General features: G+C 37.2%; 2 protein-coding genes across 2 annotated transcripts in view; one reads left to right on the top strand and one right to left on the bottom strand.

Annotated features, from left to right (window-relative positions):
* LOC137408850 (SET and MYND domain-containing protein 4-like) overlaps window positions 1-2,520 on the top strand; it is a 30,278-nt gene extending 27,758 nt beyond the window's left edge. The window contains exons 16-17 of the mRNA XM_068095435.1: window positions 803-913; window positions 2,227-2,520. Of these exons, the coding sequence (XP_067951536.1) occupies window positions 803-913; window positions 2,227-2,486 (371 nt within the window). The 3' untranslated portion in view covers window positions 2,487-2,520. The remainder of the gene's footprint in view (window positions 1-802; window positions 914-2,226) is intronic.
* A 3,993-nt stretch (window positions 2,521-6,513) lies between these two features.
* Window positions 6,514-11,734, bottom strand: LOC137385538 (uncharacterized). Its single transcript, XM_068072015.1, has 6 exons — window positions 11,618-11,734; window positions 11,342-11,436; window positions 9,299-9,470; window positions 8,553-8,758; window positions 7,999-8,105; window positions 6,514-6,695 (listed from the first exon to the last, which is right to left on the bottom strand). The coding sequence occupies exons 2-5, from the start codon at window positions 11,408-11,410 to the stop codon at window positions 8,100-8,102; spliced, it is 453 nt and encodes a 150-aa protein (XP_067928116.1). The 5' UTR covers window positions 11,411-11,436; window positions 11,618-11,734; the 3' UTR covers window positions 6,514-6,695; window positions 7,999-8,099.
* Between the last annotated feature and the right edge of the window lie 1,032 nt (window positions 11,735-12,766).

Genomic DNA, 12,766 nt, shown 5'->3' with positions numbered 1-12,766 from the left:
ACTTAATATATCTGATAAAAATCTGCTTTTAATTTGCATATGGATAGCTGTTATCAGACATGTACTTACCTTGTAGACATAGTAGCAGTACAGAGAGTAAGAGATATGCATGGCTGTTATCAGACATGTACTTACCTTGTAGACATAGTAGCAGTACAGAGAGTAAGAGATATGCATGGCTGTTATCAGACACGTACTTATCTTGTAGGCATAGCAGCAGTACAGAGAGTAAGAGATATGCATGGCTGTTATCAGACACGTACTTACCTTGTAGGCATAGTAGCAGTACAGAGAGTAAGAGATATGCATAGCTGTTATCATACACGTACTTACCTTGTAGGCATAGCAGCAGTACAGAAAGTAAGAGATATGCATAGCTGTTATCAGACACGTATTTACCTTGTAGACATAGCAGCAGTGCAGAGAGTAAGAGATATGCATGGCTGTTGTCAGACATGTACTTACCTTGTAGGCATAGTAGCAGTACAGAGAGTAAGAGATATGCATGGCTGTTGTCAGATATGTACTTACCTTGTAGGCATAGCAACAGTACAGAGAGTAAGAGATATGCATGGCTGTTGTCAGACACATACTTACCTTGTAGACATAGTAGCAGTACAGAGAGTAAGAGATATGCATGGCTGTTGTCAGATATGTACTTACCTTGTAGGCATAGCAGCAGTACAGAGAGTAAGAGATATGCATGGCTGTTGTCAGACATGTACTTACCTTGTAGGCATAGTAGCAGTACAGAAAGTAAGAGATTTGCATGGCTGTTGTCAGATATGTACTTACCTTGTAGGCATAGCAACAGTACAGAGAGCAAGAGAGATGTTAGATGGTGTGGTACATAAGCATAGCATGGAACTAGCTAATGCTTTTGATCTTGAAGCAAAGCTTTCTGCTTCTCAAGGTATTCTAGTCTGTTCTCATGACACTCAGTGACTGTAATAAATATCAATTCTTCATATGCTGGAGCCAATCTTTTTATAAACCGACACTGTAATTTGGTTATATCCCATCACAACCAAAAACCAGCAGTAACTCTTTGATAAACTCTGTAAATATTACTTATAATAATAAAACCAATGCATTATATATAACTATGTTAACAGTAACTAAAAACTGACAGCTGGTCCAGTAGAAACTCTATTTACAAAATTAATTTGTTCCGAAAGTCGTTTTGTAAGGATAAAATTTTGTAAGCAGGAACACATTTTACCCTGTAACTGTCCTAATCCATTCTAAGATCCCAAAAAATCAGACGTAATATTTGCATAGTTTATAAATAATGGCTAAAACCCTGTAGCATGTACATGTTAGAATTAGATTACTGTATAGTAAATTGAAAAAGTACACATGGAAAGAAGGAATAACAGAAAAATAATGAAAAAAGTTTGCGAATGATATGTTTGTGTACCTTTGACATTGGCTTGCTAGGCATCCACTAAATTTTACTAGCAACTCAAATTAAGTGAAACGCATTGTACGAACCCGCAGGAAATGAACAGGCCAATGCGATGGCAGGAAGTTGCTAGGTGTCAGGTAATGGCAGAGCAGCTCAGGTATGTCACTTTCAAATCGAGCTGCCCATCCGCTCATACAGCCTGTTGTGCGTTTCGTATTTAAAAACATCTTCCGTTATTTGGAGCAATATTTCTACGAAACTACATTTTGTAACTTGTCATAACTAAACTTCAAAATTTTGTATGCGAAGCCTTTCTCAAATAGAGCTTCCACTGCATATAAAGCTATAACTGATAATTCGAGGTTTTTGTTGGTGCTTTACTTAAGAGACACGTGAAGGGTAGTTTAGGATAGTTGATGCGGATATAGAGGCAACGGTCTTGATATCTCAAACAAGCTTTGGTTAGGTGAAGTTTAAACTAACCTCACTATACATGTTTTATTAATTTTCACTTTTTGCTATATATTTGACTTTTTGCCAGCCTCTTCCCTTTCGTTCACAAAACTGTTGTTTCAATGAAATTTCAACCCATATCCTGAAAATTACTCCAGGTGTAGAGTCAAATATTTTTTCAATCTTCCCGTTATTTGGTAATGTTAGCACTGTCACATGTCTCGACTGTGTTACAATCATTCCGTGAGGTAATTATAAAATTTATGATCTGCTGCATGTCTTATCAACCAATTTTTGACATTTATATCTGACTACTAGACTGATTCTGCTGACTAGAAGCTGAAGCCTGTTCTATATATTGACAGGGAACATGGCAGGTTGTGCCAAGTGCTTGCAGTCAAGTATATCTATATTAGAGCATGTTTATCCAGAGCAGAGCATAGAAAGAGCCCATGAATACCACAAGCTGTCAGAAGTACTGTGTAACACTAAGCAATACCCGAGAGCTTTGAGGTATGCTCAGCAAGCAAAATCTATATTTACCAAGCAATACAGTCCCTCACATGACCTTGTCAGAGAAGTGGAGTTACTTTGCACTCAAATAAAAATATATGGATTGCATTAAGCTTTGTTTGACATAATATATGCATTGTTGCTGCTTGCTGAATTGTGTAGCAAGTAATCTTCATAATCTAAAAATCATTTTTATTGTCAAGACGACAGCTTATTGCTCCCAGGACTTCAACGGGTAGTCTGGGTCTTCCATATTATGAATTAAAACTGATGCTATCTGCAGTCTGTACCTAACCACTATTTTACTTTGCCGCCCATGTTTTTATATGTCCATTTGTGAAAATCTAACTCAATGAAGTGAAATTTCATTCATTTAGCTTGTTTCACATAATCCCCAGTTATAATGCTCAGGCCATCAATGTTAAATGTTTGGCTGTGATAGCTTAGCAGGTTATCATAATTATCTGCTGAGTACTGGTGCCAGTTTGTTCTAAAATCATTATTTTTACTCACCATCTCTGCTTTCATTATTCATTTCTATTTTTCTCTAGGTATTATATAAAGATAATGGTCGCATTAAACTTGCTTTAAATGGCATTTTGTTCCCAGCGCTCTGTGACAAAATTATTCCTTTATATGCTCTAAGCTATTCAGTATCCAGACATTGGACCTAAAGATATAAGGCAGACACGCATTGGGCCTAATGGACATTAAGCCTAATGGCCATTTAGCCTAATGGACATTTGGCTTAATGGACATTGGGCCTAATGGGCATTTGGTTTGATGGTCATTGGGCTTCATAAACATTTTGCTTAATAGACATTTGCCCTAACAAAAAGTCAGCTTAGTGGACATTTGACCTAATATAAAATTGGCCGAATAGACATTCAGCTGAGGGACATTAGGCTGACAATGTATAGTAACGGCCACATTTCATCAGCCAACAACGCACTGGCTAGTTAGGCAAAAGGTATTCTTTTAAAGCATTCTTGACACCAAACCATTTTTCCTGTATCATACTTAGTGACTAGCTGTTGGTGCCAATAGTTCCAATCTCTAAATCAATGGAATTCCAGTATTTAAATATTCCACGGCCGAGTCAGCAGCCAATCATATTCAAAGGAGCCTCTAAAGATAATATCCTGTAGGTCCCTCACTGTTGTTGACAGCTAGCAGTGCACACATTTGCAGTATATGGCAACATTTCAGCTTCTATGATTGTATTTTGTTGTAAGACAGATATTATGTTTCACAAACTCGAGTGATAATAATTGCCTGTGGTCAACAAATCTTAGATGTTTCAATGGAAGCTTATCCCTCACGCATCTGTTTATCGATAATCTATATCTAACGAGCTTCCATTGAATGGTCAGCAGTTGCCCATAGTTACAGTCACACAGCAGCAGGTGTTACAGTAGAGCAAAGTAATAAGGATGAGACAGTCAAAATCTATTAAGGTAATAATTCTATATTAAACTTAAAATATATCCAGCAAATATTGTATAAAACAGGAATCCAAAAATACAGCATACCGATATGGAATGTTCTGTAAAGAGACACATGTGTAATGAGTTTTGTATTGTAAAGAAAGAATATAAAACTATAAAAGAATTATGGAGTAATAAAACAGTTCTTATATGGCTATTAATATAAAGCTAGCAATAAGACCATACGGTGTCACAATTCAGCACAAATAACAAACTAATACAGTCAGATTTCAAAATATAATAAGCTTCAAGTCAGCACCAGTTATTGAGGCAGCGTAAAGCAACAGCTCAGACTAATACATTCACAAAATAATCTAACTGGCTCTACGCAAATTAATAACGCGGTAGACAGTTTTCAACAACTGGAATGTGGCAAAAATAATTGAAATAAATGCTTAGGGTATTAGACAGGCTCCATTACAAACCTGCCGTCTAAAAAGTCTTACTGCTTGACAGTAATAACAGTTGAAGTCCGCAGTGCTTGTGACAAGAGAATCAAACGCAATGTGTTAATAAAATATGCAACAAGGAAAGGAAGTATGATCAGCGAATAATTTCGAAATGGTGAGCAGATGAGTGGCTGGGCACCAACAACTCATCCCTCCAGATGCTGATCTGACCTGTCACCTCTGGCATGTCTCTATGAGTGAGTTCTCTTAACAATACTCCTACAAGGTTAGTGATAGTAAAATGCATCAGGAGATGAAGCGATTGAGAGATGAGTATTCATACGACGAGTTGAAGCTTAGACTAGCGGTGACCCTGAACAATTGCTACCATATAACATGTATAAGAATAAACAGAGTACGCTACAAGGTAGACATTACACGGTGACAACAAATACAATATTTTGCAAAGATATTTCATTAAATTTAATGCAAGTATAACTACAGTTTGACCTCCGTTTTCGACAACAATCCATTCCTGAAAGCTGTTCAAAAAGCAATTTGATCAAATTCTTAAATTTTTTTGTCGTATTACCAACAATAATAGCAATTTAAGACTGGAAAGCAACTTTTAAAGCATTTCTACATTAGTTTACACCGTAAACTTTACATTAAAAAATAGGTATTAGATATACAACACATTTATCATAAATACTCAACGGGGTTGGCCAAGCCATAGAACATCTTGCTGTATCTGTAACAACTCCGTATACTGGCCACATTTTTTCAGATTTTTGTGTGAAATAGAATTAGAAGTGAACTTGTGCCCTATTCTAATAAAAAAGAACGCACTACGAAACAAAATTCAAATATTCTGTGAAAGACAATACACACATCTGCATACAACAGTTGCATACTAATGATAATGATAGTAAAGAATTAGGAAGCTACCACGCAGCATGATCAAGTTTTTGTTCAGCCTCTAAAGTGAGGAAACTGAAATTTTTTGTTCAAACTCCAGTTCGTTCACTAATTGAGATGTTCGAAAACTGAGGTGGGCCTCATTGAAATTTACTCAAACTAACCTTGAGGAGAAATGATGTAGATACATCTTCTCGTAGCGAAAAATGTGTAAATGAGTCCTTCACTGTCTGCGTAGACACCAACCAAGCTGTAAGGTTCCTCACAGCTCCAGCACCATGCGGAGGAGAGGTGACCCTCTGACACACAATACTTAACCAAATGTTTTGGAGCCTCAGAAATGCTTGATGAGCATAAAATAAGCAAATCTCCATCAGGTTGAAAAAATACTGTCCATCCAACAGCATTAATAGTTATATTTTTAACACTGTTACCGGCAAATGTGAACATTTTCAACTGTTTCCTGACGGGTTGGGTAACGATGACATGCTTATCAGAGACAGCCATGCATGGAGTGATATCTGAATCATGCACGAAGGAAAACAATTGCTTCCTACTCTTCATGTCAGGCAGGCACAAATCGACTCTATACACGGATTCTTTGCGAGAGAGTGAATATCGAACGTGGTCTTTGGCGAGGACCATAACATGTTCTTCATGATTGGCTAATCCAGTTTTTCTGCCTCGCTTTATCTGCTGCACCCCGTCTTGTACTCAGCAGCAGGTGGCCATTGCTAGTATGAGCCACTGACAAGCACTCGTTTGACAGCGTATACTGCAATAGCGGCTTCAAAGATGTCGGCAGATTCACAATGTCAACTGCGAGTTTCTGAAATTCCGCTGAAATATGTACAATATACGTAATTGTGAGTCAGATGGCTGTTCTATGTATTTATATTACGACTTCACGATAGTAAACATGGTAAAATATAAAATCAAGCAAGGGTTCATGACTCACTTCAACCAGCTAAAAAGCATGTCACATACATATGAGTGTAGATATCTGCATGCGTGCAGGTGCATTTTCAGCTAAAATCTGAACATTGTGTATCAACTAGGTAATTCATGATATGGTTGAGCTTACTAGGCTACCTATGATGAGGCAAAACCTCTGTAATAAAATATTCTTCCTCATTTTAAGATGGCATGCCCAAGCTAGACCTCATGCGTAACACAGCTTCATTCAATCCTATCAAACAAATAGTAACATTGTCTTATCATCATCTTCTTTAACTGCAGGAGCAAATACATATGTCTAGCAACAACTGCAGGAGTAGCGGCATAGCGACAGCCCAATTCAGCATTGATCTGGCTACGAAGTACCTCCGCTACACTCCGCCTCTCTTTGACCTTCACTGTCACATGACTGTCTTGCAGCCACTTGTGTGCTGTAACCCGTGCTGCCTCAAGCTGATCTCTCTTGGTCATTAATGCGGAGCTGTAGAGCTCAGTGTGGCCTGCCAAAGTCGTTTTGTAGCCTCTAATATGATCTTTGAGCATCACGGACTGATCTCTCAGCTTCTTAATCTGTTAGAAACGAATGTAGTCTATTAAAATCTGACAAGCAGCTGTAAGACAGGTAGCTAAGACGTTTGTGCACTAGATAGTTAACTGCCATACACAAGCCAACAATTTGCTATTAGATTTTACCTAAATTCTATGCGAGCCGATTAGCAACATAACAGATCACCTGTACGCGTAATGCAAGTGTCATTTGTTTCTTCCTGACAATAAGTAAGTAGTATAATCAATCGGTAAGTCACAGACATACAGCTTTATTTAAATGATGTTCAGCACACAGACCTGTTTCAAAAGAACAGCTAATCCAATTTAGGATTATTAGTGTTGCTATGAGCATATACAAAACAACTTTATCTTAAATGTTTACCTAATTTTCTAAAATCAACAGTTATAATTCAATCATGGATTTTAAACATTTTCCGTAAGTAGTACAAAGGAGGTTAATTCTATTGTTCTACTTGAAGCTATTTTAACAGTAAAATAACTCAAAAAATGTATACTAATAAACTAAAATAAAAATTAAATGTTATTAGAATTGTGTTTTTTTAAACATAAAAAAGCAGAAAAATAACTCGATTATGAGAAATAGCACTAGTTACTTTGACTGACATAGCTTAGCCGATCTGTCAACAAGATATTTTCATCAGCTTCATATCATAATGTGCATCAAACTAGTGGCAACCAGAGTGTCTACTATCATTAAACTAATAGGAGAAACTACTACAGTTACTAGTACTGACAGAGATCCACTGAACCTTGTTGCCCTGACAGCTGCCGACATCAGGCCTAGCAGACTATCGGATAGCCATTGCTAGAATTCAACACTAGCCAAACATGTATCAACAGCTGAAAGTGGAAATTTTCCCAAGCTGGGAATATACTGCGCATATAAAGATATGTCACATATCATATGTGCATGCCTTATCAATATGTGCATGAAATGAGAGCAATTGCATTCAATTTAATGTGGAAGTGTTGTATCTTTATCTGCATGAGGAATTGCTGTCCTGACTATACACAGACAATTGATCAGTTATAGTTTGTTTTATGCATACTTACATTTCCATATATTTTTAGTTTTAGTGTTTATACACTACTAGGTGAATGCCCGGTGTTGCACGAGTATCAAAAAACAGCTTATAGCAGTAAAGGTAATGTAGTTGCCCCCCACTTGCCATTAGTCTGGCACATCGTCAATGACTAACTTGAGTTTAGCGTATTGCTAAACTTACAAATAAGAGCAAGCTTTAGTGATGTTGCGTAACGTAACGCAGAGTGCTTATGTATTTTAACTGAAATAATGACTCACATTGCTTAACGAATCCACTGCATCTCGCGTAGCTTAATTCGGTAGGTTATCGCCTTGTGAACAGGAGGTTCCAAGATCTAATCCAGCACAAAGTGGATCTTTTATTCCTAGATTTTAATAGCTATAGCTGGACAGACCAAAGGACAGACTTTGAGATTTATATAGACTATATGTGCTACATGTAGATGTATGATAGTAATTAGGATCTCAGCAGAGGGACCCAATATTCTGAAAGCAAAATGTTTTTTCCACAAATTGTCTTGCTGACACTTTAACACAGTGTTTAAGAATGTTTAACTTTGATTTTCAAAGTATTGTGAGTTGGTAAGATTTGTTGATATTCCAGAACTTAACTCTGGCGACAGAAACTTGGACCATATTAATGTCGTTAGCAATTAAGGGGAGAAAACCTTCAAGTTCAGTATGGCACTTATGCTCTTCTAACCCTGGGTAAGTAGCTATAGCACAAATTTATACTAACGTGTTGGTAACATGATGAAGAAAGAATTGAAAGGGGTGGATAGAAGTGTATAAATGAAAGGTGTAGAGACTACCTGCTCTTCACAAATTTGATCAACCAGCTCCATCTTATCATCGCACTCCCCTTCCTCAACATCAAGGGATCGCCACATATCCTTGTCCAGCTTCAAAATGGCAGCGAGTTTCTCACTCGATGCCTGGAGAAGTTCCTTGAACTGCTTAGCTATTTCCTCATCTAGTAGGTCTAACTTCTGAAATTTGTGGCCCTTCTCTCCGGAGTCTGTTATAAAGAGTAATCATGAGATTTATTACATGAGGTAGTACGGAGAGAGGGTGGGTTGAATAGACTATCTCTATAGTGTAATACTAAACTTTACAAATAAACATGGGTTATATCCAAGGCAAACAATATGGCCATCTTCAGTTTGCGTGTGGTCTTTTAAAATAAAGTCAAAAAGCACAGTAGCTACTTGACCTAACTTTAGTGCGTTTATGAAAAACCAAAATCTGTTGGAATTATACAAATGGCAAAGAATAAAGTAAAAATCAAAAAGGCCTTCTAATAAAAGGGTTAGTACTCAGCTTGTTACAGTGCATGCCCAACCACTTCCATTTTAAATCCTCGACAGACAATTCTACCCCATGTGGATGAGTCCTGTTATTTCTTATCATAACAAACATATTATATTTAAGTTTTTATTGCTGAGATGCTTCAGAGGGTTAAAGATATAATGGAAAATACAACATATATCAGCCCAAACAAAACTGTACAACTTGTTCCACTTACGACCTTCACATTCCAATAGTGTAAAATACCTACTCTGGCAAAGAGTGGTCTCCTTACTGGTATCACATTGGCGGCAGGCTAATCTGTCACCATGTACACACGCGGTCTCGCACTCCACATTGTGAAGCAGACATCTATCTCTTTTACACTTGCCAGGTGAAAGCTCGTACACAGACATAGTCACCAACTGATGCTCGGTGTGAACCTGTAAGTTATTAGTATGAAGAATATGGGAGAAAGCTGAACATATGAGACCTCTTGTTGTCCATCTGAGTGCATGTCAGTGTGTAAACAAAACTGTGTAAGTCACTCCCTGAGCTACTTAGTACAAGTAATAGGTTGAGTCTTCAGTCTACTGGTACTTGATACAGTTACAAGGTTGAGTCTTCAGTCCACTAGTACTTAGTAAAGTTAAGAGGTTGCTAATTATTCATCATAATAAATGAGTATGGATAAAAGAAGTGACGCATGCGGACCAAACAGCATCCAAGAAGAAGACTAATTAAGGTTGGAAAAATTCAACCAAGAGTCGAACAAGTATTGAGTGGCCAATCAGTTACAGTAAAACCTTTATTTGAGCGCTATGGTGCTGTATTTTTCAACTGTTCTCTTATAGTGAGGTTTTATTAGAGGTGACATTTAAATGGAGGATGGGCACTTTATTTTCGACCACCTAGTCAGAATTTTGGGAAGACAAATTTATCTCTTTTACGAGCGAACTGATGCTTATGTCGCCTATATTTTGCTCTCTCCTTCAAGTAGGGCGACATTAATGCCTTCGGTCTCAGTGTTTTTACTAACCGGTTTTTCATAAATGGCAAAGTATCAGACCGAGTTAAACAAGGAACTACTTTGAATAAAACATTTCAGACGAGTACAGTTACTATTTGTGATGGCATCGCTTTTAATGTTTAGAGAAAAAAAACCGAAAAGCTTTGGTGTGAGAAAACTGACTTCGATACAAATGACTTCGATAACAATGGCCGCTATTACGCCGTATGTTGTTCCTGAAGAGTATTCTCATTACTCACCAAAACGTTTCAAAGTCTTCAGATCAGGTCGTAAACCACATTGTGGACAAATCTGAAATACATGGATCAAATTTAGATCTTAGTGATTTTGAATCAGAGATTTGTTCAGATGATTGTGATGATCGGTCTTCTCAAGTACACCGTGACTACACCTGTGGCAACCACTAGGCCTACAGTAACAAGAAAGCAATTAATTGTTATTTATGTAATCATTTACCATTATTAGTACTATTGTGGTGAATCGTGTCCACCTACTAAACCGAGCCAAGCCAAGTCCGGCCAAGTAAAACAAGAGGCGGGGCCTACTCGCTATATAATCTTAAATGTTTGGGTTAGAGAGCAGAGCTGTTCTGGCCTGTTCATTGCATGTGCTTGATTATTCTTGTACTTGTATGAACAAAGCAGAAATATATGTATAAACCTATGCATCAAGTCTTATACTGGTTGAGTATGTTAGGGTGGCACAAAACCTTTACACTATATTGTGAACAATTTTTTACTGATGAGTTTTAATTATGAATTCGTAAAGATCATATATAATGAATGTCAGAGTGGTGGTCTAATAGAGGTGGTGTTCAATTAAAGGATGGCTCTAGCAAATAAATAGAGGTTATACATTAGGTATCCCATTGAACCGCCTATACTATCACCTTGTCCATTAGAGTAGCATGAAAGAGAAAGGTTTCAGATGCATGTTACGAAAAAGTGACAGCAAACAGTAATATATTAATGAAAATATAAAAACTTATACTAGCATTAGCCTGGTAGCTTTAAAAAGTTAATGCAGGGTACCGTGTGATGTAGTGTTGAAATGCAAATAGCTTCTACACAGCTACACATGGAGATAAGTTTAGCAATACCCTGAAAGTGCAACAATGCCTTTTAACATACACCACCTCAAGTCACACAAACTTTCCGCTTGTAAAGAAACTATGAGCACACCAAAAAACATAATTATAGCAAAGCCACACAGCTTTCACCTGATTGTGGGTGCTGCAGATTTTCTTTTGACAATCAATACAGTAGAGGGCAGCAGCACACTCACAGTTTTCATATGAGCAGTATTCAGTTGAGCTTTCTGGTGCAGTTTGGTCACTAGCCACTGGTAGGTCATCCAACTTTCTTATGTCATGCTGTGCCCTAAACGAGAAGGCAGAACAATGCCAAATTAGGTTGAAACAGAACAGAAGATTAACATGTATAAAGTTGCAGCAAGAATTATGCTTTGATAAAGACAAGAAAATATTGGGGTTTTGGATGTGCATATACAGATGCACTTTTTTTATTTAAAAAAGCACGAAAGGCCTTTTTTGACACTTACTGGCAAATAGGGCAGCTGAAAACTGTATTTTGAACGCAAACCGATTTTAAGCATGAAAGACAGAAGATGTGATGGCATGGCAGTTCTTTGGGCTCAAGAACAACATGGACCTCTTCATAGCAATACCCACACCTTCTACCAGCCACATTCACTTTTTCTGCCATCTAAAACAGATAAGACAATGACATGGAAAAATGTGCTTTACAGTATTGTTACACATAGCAATGCCAGCATAACACCACCCACTAATCAGGTTTCTATGAAAGTCAGTTGCACACAGTTTTAGACAGATCACACAAAACATTGAATCATCTATCCTTCTAATTTTGTAGGTCGTAAACCCCATTGGTTGTGGAAGATAATTGATTCAGTTTGTGAGAAGTGACATTATACTGTAGATATTTACTTGTTATATGCCAGAGGCACATCCATTAAAATTAACCATCTACACTGAAGCGTCGCATAGCTGCTGACTCAGTAAGTAGGGCATTAATGTATTTGACTGTCTAATTACGATTACTTTAACAAGTTAGCTTTCCAACATACAATGTTAAAAATGACCAAATATTGGATTGTATGGTGCCTTACAGTGCCTCGCGTTGCGTGTTCGCAACTCGAGTTGTACAACTCGAGTTGCGTTGCGTGTTCGCAACACAAGTTGTACAACTCGAGTTGCCGAGTTGTACAACTCGGCCTGGGTTTTTGATGAACTCGAGTTGTGTTATACGCAAAACTAACAAGGGTTTGTAAAAGAAGCAAAGTGAGTAATTGGGGTGTTTCATTTACAGAACATGTACAGAAAGTTAATAATAATAATTTAAATATATAGACACATTTAAATTATATATATTGGCGATATTAGCACATATTTATTTCTATAAATATAACGAGACAAAAACAATTGTAGAATGTAAAAAACAAACTAAAAAACAATCTATGTGGGAGCCGGGCAACTTTTTTTTCAAATGAAAAAAGAGTTATCTCTCTAGAACCTGACAAGAAACTGAATGAACACCGAAAATGAACATAGAAATTATTTCAACGGCGTTTAAAGATGCACACAAAAAAATTCCATATAGAAAATACAGCTAGAAAAAATGAAATGATGAGTTGTTTAGTATGGCGCCTTACAGTGCTTCTTGTTCCATG

The sequence above is a fragment of the Watersipora subatra genome, chromosome 1 (assembly GCF_963576615.1).
Source record: "Watersipora subatra chromosome 1, tzWatSuba1.1, whole genome shotgun sequence".
NCBI lineage: Eukaryota > Metazoa > Bryozoa > Gymnolaemata > Cheilostomatida > Watersiporidae > Watersipora > Watersipora subatra.
This window is presented reverse-complemented; position numbering and strand designations above follow the sequence as displayed.

Coding starts and splice junctions, on each gene's coding strand:
- LOC137385538 (XM_068072015.1), bottom strand. CDS start 11,410: ATGACCTACCAGTGGCTAGTGACCAAACTGCACCAGAAAGCTCAACTG. Junction 9,471..11,341: donor ATACTGCTCATATGAAAACT/GTGAGTGTGCTG, acceptor AATAACTTACAG/GTTCACACCGAGCATCAGTT. Junction 8,759..9,298: donor GGAGACCACTCTTTGCCAGA/GTAGGTATTTTA, acceptor TCTTTATAACAG/ACTCCGGAGAGAAGGGCCAC.